The sequence below is a fragment of the Arachis duranensis genome, chromosome 3 (genome assembly GCF_000817695.3).
Source record: "Arachis duranensis cultivar V14167 chromosome 3, aradu.V14167.gnm2.J7QH, whole genome shotgun sequence".
Classification (NCBI taxonomy): domain Eukaryota; kingdom Viridiplantae; phylum Streptophyta; class Magnoliopsida; order Fabales; family Fabaceae; genus Arachis; species Arachis duranensis.
The window spans coordinates 108,790,994-108,805,935 of record NC_029774.3 but is presented as its reverse complement, the minus strand read 5'-3'; the positions used below and the strand labels follow the sequence as shown (position 1 = coordinate 108,805,935).

The 14,942-nt window shown below is 40.8% G+C and overlaps 2 protein-coding genes across 3 annotated transcripts in view; one reads left to right on the top strand and one right to left on the bottom strand.

Moving 5' to 3' along the window:
• The window catches only part of LOC107480105 (chaperone protein ClpC, chloroplastic), a 5,695-nt gene extending 1,087 nt beyond the window's left edge, over positions 1-4,608 (top strand). Inside the window, exons 2-10 of the mRNA XM_016100220.3 lie at positions 30-611; positions 1,021-1,136; positions 1,247-1,369; positions 1,457-1,642; positions 1,794-2,009; positions 2,214-2,431; positions 2,750-2,825; positions 2,898-2,987; positions 3,149-4,608. Coding sequence (XP_015955706.1) covers positions 47-611; positions 1,021-1,136; positions 1,247-1,369; positions 1,457-1,642; positions 1,794-2,009; positions 2,214-2,431; positions 2,750-2,825; positions 2,898-2,987; positions 3,149-4,327 — 2,769 coding nt within the window. The 5' untranslated portion in view covers positions 30-46 and the 3' untranslated portion in view covers positions 4,328-4,608. The remainder of the gene's footprint in view (positions 1-29; positions 612-1,020; positions 1,137-1,246; positions 1,370-1,456; positions 1,643-1,793; positions 2,010-2,213; positions 2,432-2,749; positions 2,826-2,897; positions 2,988-3,148) is intronic.
• A 606-nt stretch (positions 4,609-5,214) lies between these two features.
• LOC107480104 (dual specificity protein phosphatase PHS1-like) lies at positions 5,215-10,845 on the bottom strand. Of its 2 annotated transcripts, none has more exons than XM_016100219.3 (11): positions 10,347-10,845; positions 9,925-10,014; positions 9,673-9,830; positions 9,243-9,444; positions 8,705-8,881; positions 8,442-8,602; positions 7,136-8,213; positions 6,676-6,822; positions 6,378-6,605; positions 5,997-6,154; positions 5,215-5,794 (listed from the first exon to the last, which is right to left on the bottom strand). In XM_016100219.3, exons 1-11 carry the CDS (start codon positions 10,404-10,406, stop codon positions 5,437-5,439), a joined length of 2,817 nt encoding a protein of 938 aa, XP_015955705.1. In that variant the 5' UTR covers positions 10,407-10,845; the 3' UTR covers positions 5,215-5,436. The 2 variants fall into 2 exon arrangements, with proteins under 2 accessions (XP_015955705.1, XP_020994367.1); XM_021138708.2 differs by lacking the exon at positions 10,347-10,845 and adding an exon at positions 10,099-10,250.
• Positions 10,846-14,942: the final 4,097 nt, after the last annotated feature.

Genomic DNA, 14,942 nt, shown 5'->3' with positions numbered 1-14,942 from the left:
CTAATATTATGGTTAATTGAAAAATGCAGCCAGCAGTTCAGAAATCATGCCGACGGTTTTGGCTCAGTCAATTAATTTACCTGGCCTAGTGGCTAGGCAAAGGCATAGTCAACTGAGGGGATTAGGAAAATTTAAAAGATCAGTGGTAATGATGTCTGCCTTACAAGTGCCTGGATCAAGGCTGATAGGTTTCTCAGGATTACGTACTCTTAATCCTTTGGATACTAAGTCGAGACATGTTCAAGATTTGCATTCAAAGGTGTTAACTGCTTCTTCTTCAAGGAGAGCAAGGGCTAGCAGATGCATACCTAAAGCCATGTTTGAGCGTTTCACGGAGAAAGCAATCAAAGTAATCATGCTGGCCCAGGAGGAGGCAAGACGACTTGGTCACAATTTTGTTGGAACAGAACAGATTCTATTGGGGCTAATTGGTGAAGGTACTGGAATTGCTGCTAAGGTTCTAAAGTCTATGGGGATTAACCTTAAAGATGCACGTGTAGAAGTTGAAAAGATAATTGGAAGGGGTAGTGGATTTGTTGCTGTTGAGATTCCATTCACTCCCCGTGCAAAACGTGTTCTGGAACTCTCACTGGATGAAGCTCGTCAGCTTGGTAAGTACTTTCTACCTTTATTTGCTATTTCATATATCTAATTAAGTAGTTTTCAGAAGATGTCCATTACAGAGAAATTGCTTACCGTCACCCATTTGTCTATTACTTAGCAGTTTTTGGAGTTTTTTTTTGGTTGTTGTTATTGACTTAATGTAGCCTAAAATGTGGTAGGAATGATTTGGTTAAATTGGGTCAAGATCATATTTTATAGACGAATGATTAAAAAAGGGTCATTTTTATCCCGAGATACAATTTTTATTCAAATAGGATATACATCATGAATGGATGAGTTTTATTTATTTTTTATTTGAAAAGTCAGTTAAGGTTTGATGAGTTTTGAATTGGATGAACAAAGTAAAGGAGCAGAGGATTGGATGAATTACCCTGATTAACATTGACTAACTTGCAGGTCACAATTATATTGGATCTGAACACTTGCTTCTTGGTCTCCTTCGTGAGGGTGAAGGCGTAGCAGCACGTGTTCTTGAAAACCTGGGTGCTGATCCAGCTAATATTCGCACTCAGGCTAGTATTATGGCTTTGTTTACTTCCTTTCTGCATATTTCCGATATATATGCATATTTTTATCTTAACTTCCTTTTCTTAATCTTATAATCTCTATGGGTTGGATGCAGGTTATCCGCATGGTTGGTGAGAGTGCTGACAGTGTTGGTGCTACTGTAGGCTCAGGTAGTAGCAGCAATAAGATGCCGACTTTGGAGGAGTATGGCACAAATTTGACTAAGTTAGCAGAGGAGGTAATTGGCTTTTCCTAGTCTTCTTCAATGAAGATTGTAGATTAGGTATCATTCTGTATTTATTTATCTTCTTCCTTCCAACCTCAGGGAAAATTGGATCCTGTTGTCGGAAGGCAGCAACAAATTGAACGTGTCACTCAAATTTTAGGTCGTCGTACCAAAAACAACCCTTGCCTTATTGGAGAACCTGGTGTTGGGAAGACAGCTATTGCTGAAGGTCTTGCCCAACGTATTGCAAATGGGGATGTTCCTGAAACCATAGAGGGAAAGAAGGTAAGCAGGATTATTCTCTCTGTAGAATGTAAATGGTGATCCGTTTTATAATTGATATTGATCGTATGTTATACTCTCACTTGTGCTAGTTACCCATATATGCCTTTTCATTTCTACGCTATTGAGCAGCCCTCTGTTCTGCATGATTTAGGTTATAACCCTTGATATGGGACTGCTTGTAGCTGGAACTAAATATCGTGGAGAATTTGAAGAGAGGCTGAAGAAACTAATGGAGGAAATCAAACAGAGTGATGAGATAATACTATTTATTGATGAAGTCCACACTCTGATTGGAGCAGGAGCAGCTGAAGGGGCGATTGATGCTGCAAACATATTAAAACCAGCTCTTGCTAGAGGGGAATTGCAGGTAGTCATTTTCCTTAACAAGTTGAAAAAGGAGGCTACTTGGTTGTCTGACCTTGACAATAATTTGTTTTTGCATCCTTTTGAACTAAATTATAAAAATACAACATGGGTACAAGAGTTGCTCTTTTATGTTCTGGTTATTCTATGTTTTGATCCAATTAAAGAAATGTCACTTAACTATGTATTTGGCTTGAAATTTATGTAGTGTATAGGAGCTACGACACTGGATGAATACAGGAAGCACATTGAAAAGGATCCAGCTTTGGAAAGACGATTCCAGCCAGTTAAAGTGCCAGAGCCAACTGTGGATGAAACCATACAAATATTGAGAGGACTTAGAGAGCGCTATGAAATTCACCACAAGCTCCGCTATACTGATGAAGCCCTTGTAGCTGCTGCACAGTTGTCACACCAATATATCAGGTTTGTCATAATTATTCTACACCTTCTCTGTGGAGTTGTCTTTTAATATAGTGCTGGATCAGACCTTTTTTTTCATGTTTAAATTTCAACCATTCTACTAAACTTGATGTAGAATCATTTAATCGTCTGAAATTGAGCATAAATTCTCCTCTTTGAATTGTATTACTTCTATCTGTATTTATTTGGGAAGTCTAATATAGCTGTTTGATATCAGTAGATTAATCAAAATGCTGGTTCACTCACCCACACCCAAACCTATACTGCTTTTTGGGATATCATAAGTGTTTTCTAGCTTATAATTAATGCTGTCTCCTGTAGTGATCGATTTTTGCCTGATAAAGCAATAGATTTGCTTGATGAAGCTGGTTCTCGAGTCCGTCTTCAACATGCACAGGTAAATTGTTTGTCTTAACTAGAATTGCTATTTTAGTCCACTGTTATCCTAATTGGGCTTATGTACTTACAGTTACCTGAAGAAGCAAAGGAACTTGACAAGGAGGTCAGGCAGATTGTGAAGGAGAAAGAAGAAGCTGTACGCAACCAAGACTTTGAGAAGGTACTGCTTTACTTACTATCTCACTCATAAAGTTGTACAATAGAGATGGAGGGCATTTTTCTTTTATTTGTCTCTGTTTCTAGTTTTGTTTAGTTTAACAGAAAGTATGTTGGTTTTTTCACATCAATTAATTGACTAATGAAGCATGCATTTCTTTATAGGCTGGAGAGCTACGAGATAGAGAAATGGATCTCAAGGCACAGATCTCAGCTCTTGTTGAGAAAGGCAAGGAGATGAGCAAGGCAGAGAGTGAGGCAGGAGATGCAGGTCCAGTTGTGACTGAAGTTGACATACAACACATTGTCTCTTCTTGGACAGGTATTCCTGTCGAGAAAGTATCAACAGATGAATCCGATCGTCTTCTCAAGATGGAAGAGACATTACACAAGCGAGTCATTGGTCAGGATGAAGCAGTAAAAGCCATTAGTCGTGCTATCCGTCGAGCCCGGGTTGGATTGAAGAACCCTAATCGTCCAATTGCCAGCTTCATCTTTTCTGGGCCAACTGGTGTGGGAAAGTCTGAGTTGGCGAAAGCACTGGCTGCATACTACTTTGGTTCTGAAGAAGCCATGATTCGGCTTGATATGAGTGAATTTATGGAAAGACACACGGTGTCAAAACTCATTGGTTCCCCTCCTGGATATGTTGGTTATACTGAGGGTGGTCAACTGACCGAGGCAGTTCGGCGTCGTCCCTACACAGTTGTACTTTTCGATGAGATTGAGAAAGCCCATCCTGATGTGTTCAATATGATGCTTCAGATCCTGGAAGATGGAAGGCTAACAGACAGCAAGGGAAGAACTGTGGACTTCAAGAACACACTTCTTATAATGACATCAAATGTTGGAAGTAGTGTGATTGAGAAGGGAGGCCGCAAAATAGGATTTGACCTCGAATACGATGAGAAGGACAGCAGCTATAACCGAATCAAGAGCTTGGTGACCGAGGAGCTGAAGCAATACTTTAGACCAGAATTTTTGAACAGGCTGGATGAAATGATCGTTTTCAGGCAACTCACGAAACTTGAGGTGAAGGAGATAGCTGACATAATGCTGAAGGAGGTGTTTGAGAGGCTGAAAGCTAAAGATATTGATCTTTCGGTGACAGAGAGGTTCAGAGAGAGAGTGGTTGAGGAGGGCTATAATCCTAGTTATGGGGCTAGGCCTCTAAGAAGAGCGATAATGCGACTTTTGGAGGACAGCATGGCAGAGAAGATGCTTGCTAGAGAGATCAAAGAGGGAGACTCTGTTATTGTGGATGCTGATTCTGATGGCAATGTGATCGTGCTCAATGGTAGCAGTGGTACCCCGGATTCACTACCCGAGCCTCTTCCTGTGTAACGTTAATGCCTTTGTCTAAGATGTTTTGTGTTTGTTTCATTTTGAACATAGTCAGTCTTAGTTTTGTTTAGTTGTCAACAATGAACCTACAGCTGTTCATTTCAACACTGGTAGTCCGAGGGCGTGTTTTGCCCTTCACCAAGAAAGAAAATAGAACAGGGACCAATACCATGACAATGAGAACTTGCGCCGTACCTCGGATATTGTGCATCAATGTACAATTTTAGTGGAAGCGGGATGTCTTTACTCTTCCAATCATAAGCACGATATTCACTTATTCATGATTACGGTGAACTACAAAATACAAATTACTGGTTTTTTTTCTTAATTATTTCAAGTTAGTAGCCCAAGAATTAAAAAGAATAGTTACATTGTTAAACTATAATTATGATATTTAATTTAATTAGGGTAAGTCATATATAGTAAAATAAAATAAAAAACTAATCGAAACACGATAAATAACACTTGACGAAAAAAGAGATTAAGAATATCATGTTTATTATAACTGAAGTGTATCAGTATTCAGTAATAGTCCTTCCAAAAAAAGAAAAGAAAGAAAAGTGATAAAAAAAAAGTGCATTATAATTCAGAAGTCATTGCCCAGTTTGACCGATCACCGTCACATGCCATCTCTAATTGTATGATAACTGATTACCGAGAGGTCTCAAAGCAGTATGCTCTTTGGGTATTCGAACCTTTTTCAAAGTAAACTGCACGCTCTCAATTTGAAAGTGATATTCCCCTCTCACATAAACAGAAATCTGCTTGTATTTATCAGTAAATTATGTATCAATAATGAAATATTTTAGTTACAGTATCTTATTAGTAAATTTGATGATTATTTTTATCTATCACTATCATATTTATCGGTGAGACAACTATGCAAATGTTGAGAAAATATCATCTTAGAAGAACATTCACCTATAATAACCCCCACACGTTGCAACCTTTAACCCTTTAGGTTTTACAGGAGAGAAGCTAGAAGAAATGGACAGAAGAAAAACTATACTTCAGGCGTAGCTGCTCAAGTAAAATATTTACCCTCATTAGTTCCTATACTTACTATCTGTTGCTAGAGTAAAGTAAGTTGGATTTACAGTATCTTGTATTCACTCATCTGTTGAATGAGAGGACCTTTGTGTCGGGCTGACACTTCCGCCACGGCTAATCTTCAAAGCTGTCAATGCCTTTTGGATCTCCATTGACATGGCACTATCTACACTCCCAGATGATAGCTTCTTATGGGCTTTCTGCAGATGCAGTTTCAGTGAGCCACTGCTTAGTCCTGCATTCTTCCCACATATGGGGCAAACTTTCATGCTCGGTTTCCGCTGCTGCCACTCCATTGACACCTTCCCGTGCAGTTTCTGATCTAGTTTCAGTAAGATCTTTGCGAAACCATCATTAGGGTGTGCCCGACGATGAACTCGTTTCAGAGCATTCCATGCTTCTAATAAAGTTAAGTTCCTGCAACATATCAGAGAAGATATACTACTTATAATGGCCACATGCTGAATCATATTAGTTACTTCATTGTATCAAACCATGAAGAATTGATGGCTGTTCAAATAAATAGCTCATGAAGAATTGATAGCAACTAAGATTCAAATATTTAAATACGATTCTCTCCTATTATTTTACCAAGGATTCTATATTTACCATTACTTACTTCCTGAGCATTAAGTAAGCAAGGACCACTGTCACACTTCTGCTTTTCCCTTCAAAGCAATGAACTAAAACTTTCTGACCATTTTGTTCAACATGATCTATAAAATCACATGATTCTTCAAATATGCTGCTGATGTTACAATCTTCATTGTCATACACCTGTCCAAATAGGAGGGCGAACAGAACCTATATCAAGACATTTTCCTGAAGGGAACCTAATATTAGAATTAAAAGTAAAAGTTGAACAAAAAAGAATAGTTCAGAAATTAAGTGGGAGGAGTTCAACTAGTTCAAATAAAGTAGATCTTTAAAAATAAGATAGAATAGTTGAGTGTAGAATAATTGAGTGCATTAGTTAGAATCTGGAATATGACTTGCTTACAGAGAAATTCTTGTACTCAAATAGATCAGGAAACTGAGTATCTGATTGTCCAATTTCATTGGTACACAAGCATATAATATGTGTGATTCCCAAGTATTGCAATGTATAAACAGATCTTGCAGCTAGTGCTCCACCAATGAACACAGTGCTTGTAACGGCAGATGGTTTCTCTGTACTTGCAGCGTCAGATATCAATGCAATTCTTTCAAGAATATGCTCAAGTCTGACCTGAAAGTTAAAATGGTAATGTATTCATATTTCATAAATATGAATCCTTAATCAGTGACAATGAAGATACCTTAAGTTCATATGCATCAACAATGATGTTATTATCACTACCCTCAAAAAATCCTGTATAGAAGTTGTTTTCCTGGCATAGTTTGATAGCATCACTTTTAAGCATTTCATTCCACTGCTCCAATTCTTTATTAGATTCAGCATCGACCTGGAAATCATAATATATTTAATTTGAGAACTCATAGCATCTCCAAAACCAAAATAGCCAAAACAAATCCACAAAATCTATGCTCTCACTTCTGAAAGCAGCAAAACGATATTTTAGTCATAATCATATGCAATGTCCACAACATCCAGTTTTTTGTAGATAGACATGAGATAAAAGTCTTCTTTTGCAAAAGATAACAACTGAATCATTATTTCTGATCCATAAAATCAAAGGGGAAAAATGTATCAAATTTTCATTGGCAGCTCCAAAACGATGCAACCAGTAAACAATATTATGCTACCTATGAGACAACCTTTGCAAATTTGTGAAAGTCACGAATCTTAGTTGTTAAGCGGAGACTGCGAAGTGGCTCCCCATTTCCTCTATAGAACTTTCCATACCGACTTTCTTTTGATGTTGAAGCAGAGTCACAACTATCTCTATTTCCCCAAGATGATGCCCTTGAAGCATATCTCTGAGATTCTGAATCAGTAAAATCTTGATGGTTATCATTAGAAAACCTCTCCCTACTGGTTGGAGAGTAACAATTACTACCAGTAGCCACTGAAGGTGACTCAGGTACCACTGAATCCTCTTTGTCACCTTCCCCCAAAGATATTTTGCTTATAATGTTCATAAATGATCGAAACAAGATATCTAGTCTTTGGTGAAGTGTTAGTAGGAATATATGGAAACCCTGCAAATCTCTAAGAGAAGACCGAAATCCGGTACGAAATGCATGAACTACTGGTGTCATGTCACTTGCATGTGTATCATGTGTATCAAGTGTATCCATGTCTTCTGGTGGAGGACATCCTAATTTCCCTCCAGTTATATCATATAAAAGGTTTGAGGCAAACTCAGAACTATGCAATAACAACTCAACCAACTTAGGATAATTAACCTGGTCATTTGCACGTTTTCCAGCAGGGGGCCGGCGAGGAACGCCAGAATCAATGGCTACAATGTTAAAATCGGGAGATTCCTTTTGCCTCTCCAGGCTCATGTCAACGGATCTCGGAGACTCTAAAATATCAGACAGATCAGAAGCTTGTGATATCAAGTCAGGCTTATGAGAAATGAGTCTGCTGTCAACTGAAGTTGACCTTCTTTCTTTTTGAAGAGCCCTAATCGCTTTTGGTCTATATCGATTTATTGCAGAATCAAAGGCTGCTTCTATTGCATCTGTATTTGTAGAGATCTTCTTTTCAGCCAACAACAAATTTGCAGAATTCCCACGCCACCTAAGTTCACGACAAGGGAGCCTATCTTCATTTCTGATGACTAGGTCCAACATCAGCACCCTGCCAAGAGCTGCTGATGTACTTTCTGCAAATTCTTCGGACTCAAATGCACTAGAGTTCTCAAGCAAAGGTGATCCATGTACATAACTGCAAGAAGATAGGAAATACTTAGAATAAGCTAGTTAATGACATCTTCATAGGAATATTAGTTACCTAATATCCTTATCCTTCTAAGCTTCTATAGATATCATTTATTACTTCATTTATTTTCCTACTCGATAGGGACAAGGTGAGTACTTGCACATCTATATCTCAATGGCACTAATGGCAGAGTACAAAAGAATAAATCAGCTATTTGTCAGACTTAGATTGCACCTCATAAAAAAGAGACATCTGCTAAGCTCAAGAGCTTCCAAAAGTTCAAAACAGGTCACTTCCCCAATTTCATCACCCTCATCAGATGATGCTTCTTTAGCCTTTTCTGCAGCTTCTTTTATTTGGTGCCATTCTGAACTGGTATTGTGAATGACTCTAGCCTGCATTTCCAAATGACAGAAGAGAGTGAATAGAGTAGGAACACAATCCGATAGCCTAAGCTTGCCAATATGGTGTTTGTGTTATAAAACTAAGCAAACAACCTGTGGCGTTTGGACTCCTAAACACCTGGCAAATTCATAGCCAAGGCGTTCAGACTGTGTTGCCATTCTTGATGATGATATCTTTATAACAGCTGCTGCTTCTTTTGAAACAGCATCATCATTCCCAGCGCAGTTGAAAAAGGCAAAGAACACAACCCCTCCAGAATTTACAGTTACCTATGAGTGCACATGAGATAAAAATAGTTTTAACCAAAAAAGTATGCATATACACTTCTCTCTGATTTGATACTACAAACAAATAAACTAGTATATGAATTAATGGGATAGGTGCATATGCTATGCACAGAAGTACTTAGTGACAATCAATTGGGCAGAAGCTAAACCAGCAAGAAATTATAGTTTTTTCTAACTTCTGAGTTTTGAAGCTAACAATTATTGACAAGCTCAGCCTTGAAAGATATTATCCCTGTTTGCATATTCACATCTCAATACTTAAAGACCTTCCATTAAACACAGCAAGTAGCGCGTTGGTGAGTGTACATATTATATTATGATTTATGAGTATATAAATCCAAACCTCAAGAGCTTTGTTCATTTCATCCTCAATAAGTTCATTGCTACTGCTGTGTTCAATGTGGTGAAGCGAAATGAGCTTATCCCAAGAAAATGAACTCGATTCAATGTCCAACATGGAAGCTTTCCCAAGCCTATCCCACAAACTAATTTCTGTTTGCTCGGGGGCTGTATCACATTTTGCACCCTGAATTGATTCGCCAATGCTGAACAACAACCATGATGAAGATTAGCAACAGATACACAGGGTCCGCACTTCAAAGCATATCAAAACCAAAGTAATGGAATCCAGTGAGCTGAGCACAGATACTAGTAGATTTTAGGATTAAAGAATGAATAAATAATCAAACATAGTGACATTGTTGAAATTTTCAGAGGCAATGATTGCAAATAAAAATGAAAGAGAATGGTGAGTGGTGGAAGCAACAACTGACGTCGGAGTAGAAGGCATGGTGGTGGCAGAACGGCAGCGACGGTGGGGGAATCCAGAGGAATTGGAATTGGAATTGGCAGTGCGTTTACGAACCAATTGGAGCCATTGCGTGAACCTAAACGCAGGCCCTGCGGTGAAATCTCCCAACATATACAAAACCTACATTCCCCTAACAATGTCAGATACTTTCAAACAACTTTCATAATGCCATGAGAGACAATGAAGCAGAATGGGAATTGCGGAATTTTCATACCCGGGAAGTATCGGTGAGAGGCAATGGGACCTCAATTTCAGGCTCGGAATCGTCGTTTTGGGGTTCCGATTGGTTCTCTTGGCCTTTGTCCTGCAGAGTACACTCCCACATGTAAATGTGAGAGAAAAGAAAAAGAGAGTAACTTTACATCACAGATAGGTTCAGGCTATGAACTTATGATGATGGTGATGGCACGCATTGGATTACAATTCTACGAGGCTGTAAAGATCATCATCACATTCGCAACACAATTCAATATTCATGTCATGCACATAATGATCTAAATACAGATGTCATCATGATGGTTGATTAATGGGAGTTTGGGGTGTGATTTGCTATTTTTCTTTTATTATTATTATATTATAATGTTTTTAATATATGACTATATATATGTAGGTGATAGAGGGTGTTAAGTTGTTAACCTGGGGTTGTGGAGGTATGGTGGTGATGATTGCATTCTCCTGCTTTTGCTCTTTTCCCATACTTTAAGACTATAGTCTTGTCTATAAATATGGAGTTAAAAACGCGTGTGGTGTTCCGTTTTCGTGAGAAAGGGGAAGTGAAGTCAAATAATGATGATACCCACTGCATTTATACACAGCAAGATTTCAACATTGGAAACACTCAACAGATCAGTAGCTATGTCTACTGAATATTGATATTGCATGTAGTATGGTATTGGCAGAATTGGGTAGTTTTATGAGCTTTCAGTTGAGGGAGTGGTGGTGGTTGTGGGTCCGTGTAGGGTGGAAATGGCCTTGGAGATGGAACAACATTTAACTATTTAAGGCTTCAGCCAAACCGTGACTCCTATGACGGTGGTGATATGCCTTCAGAATCATTTATGTTCGGTTGATGGGCGGTTTGGGTGGTAAGTTGACTGGATGCTCGGGTGATGGGCGGTTTGGGTGGTAATTTGACTGGAGCAAGTGTAAAATGGGGATCTAGACCTGGGTGCAAGCTTCTCGACGAGGATAACCGTCTAAGTCATCGATGGGTCGACGAATGGGGCCAATTGTAATTGGGCCCATTTTTGCCTGGAAGCTTTTGCTAGCTGGCCAGATCTCCCCAACAGGGCATGGGGTGGTGCGCGGGTCACCTGTAGGTTTGGATCAAGTGACCCGGCGGGTCGACGGTCCACAGTCGGACCAGGACCCTTGTTGGGCTGGGGCGAAACAGTGTCCCAATGTACAAACCGTGAAGCTAGAAGCTCGTGGTTGGTGCGTTCGAGTTACTCGTGCCCACTCGGGTCGAGTCCTGATCAGTCCGGAACCCATTGACGAGGTCCATGGCTCCAATGCACGTGAGTTGTCCCCAACCGTTGCTTGGGGCAGCGCTTCAGTTTCTGTAGCATTAAATGCTCTTTATGATTGTTTTGAAAGCAGGGAGAAAAGTCAATTTTACCCCTGTCTTTCCGCGCTCCCTCTGACGGTTACCATTTTCCACCCTTTGCCTTCGCAACCTCTTCACTTCTTTCACACACTCTCTTCACCTTTCTTCACTTTCTCACTACTGTGCATCCGAAATTCTGCGCCTTGCTTGCTGCGAATCCCATCACACTTGTGCTTACTTCATTCCTTCTTCATTTACTAGTAAGCATTTTTTTTGTTGTTGATTATCATGCTTGCTTTTTGCTACCACTGTTGCTGCATGCATTTTGCAATTTTTCTGGTGCGTTTTGTTTCCTTTTGACTTTCTCGTGACTTTTCTCTGCCTGGGCTAGACTTGCCATTGTTAGGTAGTTCTTAGGAGGGTACCATAGGTGCCTTCTTCTTGGATTTAGTCCTTAGACTGATACGAAATAGTGTAAGATAGTAATGTAGCAACACATAATCTTTATTTTTTCCTTTCTTCCGGGTTTTTGATCTCCCGAGTTAACTTAAGTGGTGCCCTTACTGTAGGTATGATGCAGCGACCGAACCCGAACTTGGTAGATCAGTATGCTTGGGTTACCTCTGATATAAAGGATACGGCTTTCTGAATAACCCAAGAGGAACTTGAAGAGTTTCACAATTCTAGGGGCTTTATATGAACTTGAAGCGAACTACAACGTTTTCGTCCCGGGGGACCGGGAGTGCATATGCCAAATAAATATGTTGTCTCCTCTAGTGGCCGACTGGTTGATGTGACGTGGCCCGTCATAACTCCACCTGAACAGCTGGGCAGCCATCTGTTGCTTCAAGATAGTGTGCGAGTACTTGGAGCTCCCGGCTTCTTTTAACTTGTTCCTTTACCTCTTTCTGCTCACCAACCCTACCCGAGAGGGCAAACACAAAAAGGGCTATATGTCCTTTTGAGTAGTGCAAAACTGCCGAATCTTTGGACTCTTCGAAGATTCTTTTCATGGGTTCAAGAGTACTTACTTCAAGATTAGGCCGGCTCAGGGTCATCACCGTTTCTGGCTTACTCTGGAGGGTGAGAGGCGAATCTCCACTTATTGGAGTTTCGGTGCTGGCTCTGAAAACCTAATAAAAGTGTCCTACAAGTGGCTGAGTCCGGAAGACGGTCAGATTGCAGACATCTTGTTAGCGATCTTAGGCACCAAGAATCTTAACCCCCACCTATTGATAGGCGATCGGGAATCCGGTCGTGAGTGTGTAGGTAAAGCTTGAACTTATTCGTCGTTCTATTCTCACGATTAGCTTGTTTGCTTTGCTTGCTTCAAAACTTTCTTGTTTTCCTGACTTCCTAATTTATTTTTAATTTTTGTAGTTGCCATGGTTGGCGGGAATACCTCGATGGCTTGTTTGATGACACACCTCTTCCCTGATAACGATAGCGATGATGACAGCTCGGCGAACCCTTCGGCCGAGCACGGACCTCAGGTCGTTGGCAAGGGAAGTGCTCAGCCTGAAGCTCAACCTTCTCCCGAGTTGCTTGTTGAGGAGATCCTTGTCACTAATGAAGGGGGACGAGATAAAGAGGCTCAGGGCAAGGGTGATCCCGATCTAATCCTTACTACCAACCCTAAAAAGAGGAAAACCCTTGAGTTCGGAAAGACTCTTACTGTGATAGAGAGGAGTTCTTCCAGGAAGAGGACCTGGCTGCCCAAGCGAGGTGGATATATCGCAGCCTCCTCCGGGCTTCCGCCATTGCTAAGAAGGTGGAACCCATCCTAGCGCAGGGACAAGATTGGGAGGGGAACGTCCGGACTGCCCAAAAAGAAATCACTGACTTGAAAGCCCAAAAAGAGTCTCTGAGTACCTGGCTTGTCGAGGAAGAGAAGAAGGCTAAGGAGAGTGCTGATGAGATTAATCGCCTGGGGGAGTGCGACCTTGTACTCTCAAGTTCACTAAACACTGCTCAAGGTCGGGCCACCGTAGTTGAGGCAAAGGTGAAGGATCTAGAGGAAAAGCTTTCTGAGGCCGTGAAGACGGCTGAGGCTGCTAAATGAGATGCCTTGGCTTTGAAGAAAAAGAATAAGGAAATTGTCAAGGATGCTCGAGAAGTGGTTAAGGCTACTGAAGAGGGGATTAAGGCTCAAGTCTCCCTCCATGCTCTCGACCTTGATACCTCTTTGATTGGGGCCTTTAAGATGGTTCAAGACGGAAAAATTGTGGACATCCCGAGAAAATGAGGCCTCTTTGTAAAAATGGAAATCTTGTACTTTCTATTTGCGTTTTGTTTTATTGGGCCGATGTGGTACCCCCGACTTATAACTTTGAAACAATTTCACTTTTATTGTCATTAAGTCGTTGTCGTGACTTTTGGTGCCATCAACTTTAGAACATTAATGGGCCGACGTGATGCCTTTTTTAAACTAACGTTTTCATTCATAGAATGTTTTGGCTGTTTTACTTGTTGCTTCTTTGCTTGGCTGTCAGGCCATAAACTGCTATACGTTGGATATCCGTTAATTGCAATCACCGTGGTCTCCGGGGTGATCAGTCCCGGGTTGTCGTTTTTATAAAACAATAATAAACCACAAGTATGACTAAGAATAACAAAAGTACAAACACGTGAAAGAAAACGAAACATCTAACAAAGGGGGTGGTAAAATGAAAGATAACAAGGGTGAAGAAAAAGGTCGTTAGGTTGGGACCTCATTCAAGAGTAGAACCTCTTCAAGTTCGTGACATTCCACGTTCTTGGGGCCTTGTTCCCATCCAACTGTTCTAGCTTATATGCACCTTTCCCAAGAACTTCTCTTACCTTTTACGGGCCTTCCTAGTTGGCTGCCAACTTGCCTTCTCCCGGAGTCGGCGGGCCAATGTCGTTACGCCATAACACTAGATCACCTTCCTCGAAGTTCTGTTTAGCACCTTGCGATTGTAATGCAAGGCTATCCTCTGTTTTAGTGTAGCTTCTGATAAGTGGGTCATCTCTCTTGTTTCATCAATAAAATCTTTTTCAATTGCTTCATTATCGCCTCCCGGGAATAGGCTTGGACTTAGTTCTCCGATTTTCATAGGAATGACCGCATCGACCTTGTAAGTAAGTCGGAAAGGCGTCTCCCCAATGGAAGATTGTGGCATTATCCTATAAGACCATAACACGAAAGCCAGTTCGTCTGCCCAAGAGCCCTTTCGCTGGTCAAGGCACTTTTTTAACCCATTAAGGATAACATTGTTTGCCGCCTAGGCTTGACTGTTATTCTGGGGGTGTTCCATCGAGGAAAACTTTTGCTTGATCCCCAATCCAGATAAGAACTCCCGGAACTTTTTATCAGAGAACTGCGTCCCATTGTCCAAGACCATGATCTTCGGGATTCCAAATCTGGAGATTACTTGTCTCCACGGAAACTTCCAATAATTTGTTGACGATATGCTGGCGAACGGCTCTGCTTCTACCCACTTCGTATAGTAATCAATGGTCACAATGAGGTACTTAAGCTACCCCGGGGCTACAGCCCCAGAAGGTCGACTCCCCACTAGGAGAAAGGTCGGGAGGCCAACATGGAACTTAGCTCTTCCACTGGGACCTTGTAGAAATTTGCATTCTCTTGGCATTTCTTGAACTTCTTTACGAAATCTCGGGCATCCGCCATCATAGAGGGCCAATAATACCCCGCCTTGACA

Coding starts and splice junctions, on each gene's coding strand:
- LOC107480104 (XM_016100219.3), bottom strand. CDS start 10,406: ATGGGAAAAGAGCAAAAGCAGGAGAATGCAATCATCACCACCATACCT. Junction 8,882..9,242: donor AAATGAACAAAGCTCTTGAG/GTTTGGATTTAT, acceptor GTGCACTCATAG/GTAACTGTAAATTCTGGAGG. Junction 6,823..7,135: donor ACTTTCACAAATTTGCAAAG/GTTGTCTCATAG, acceptor TATGATTTCCAG/GTCGATGCTGAATCTAATAA.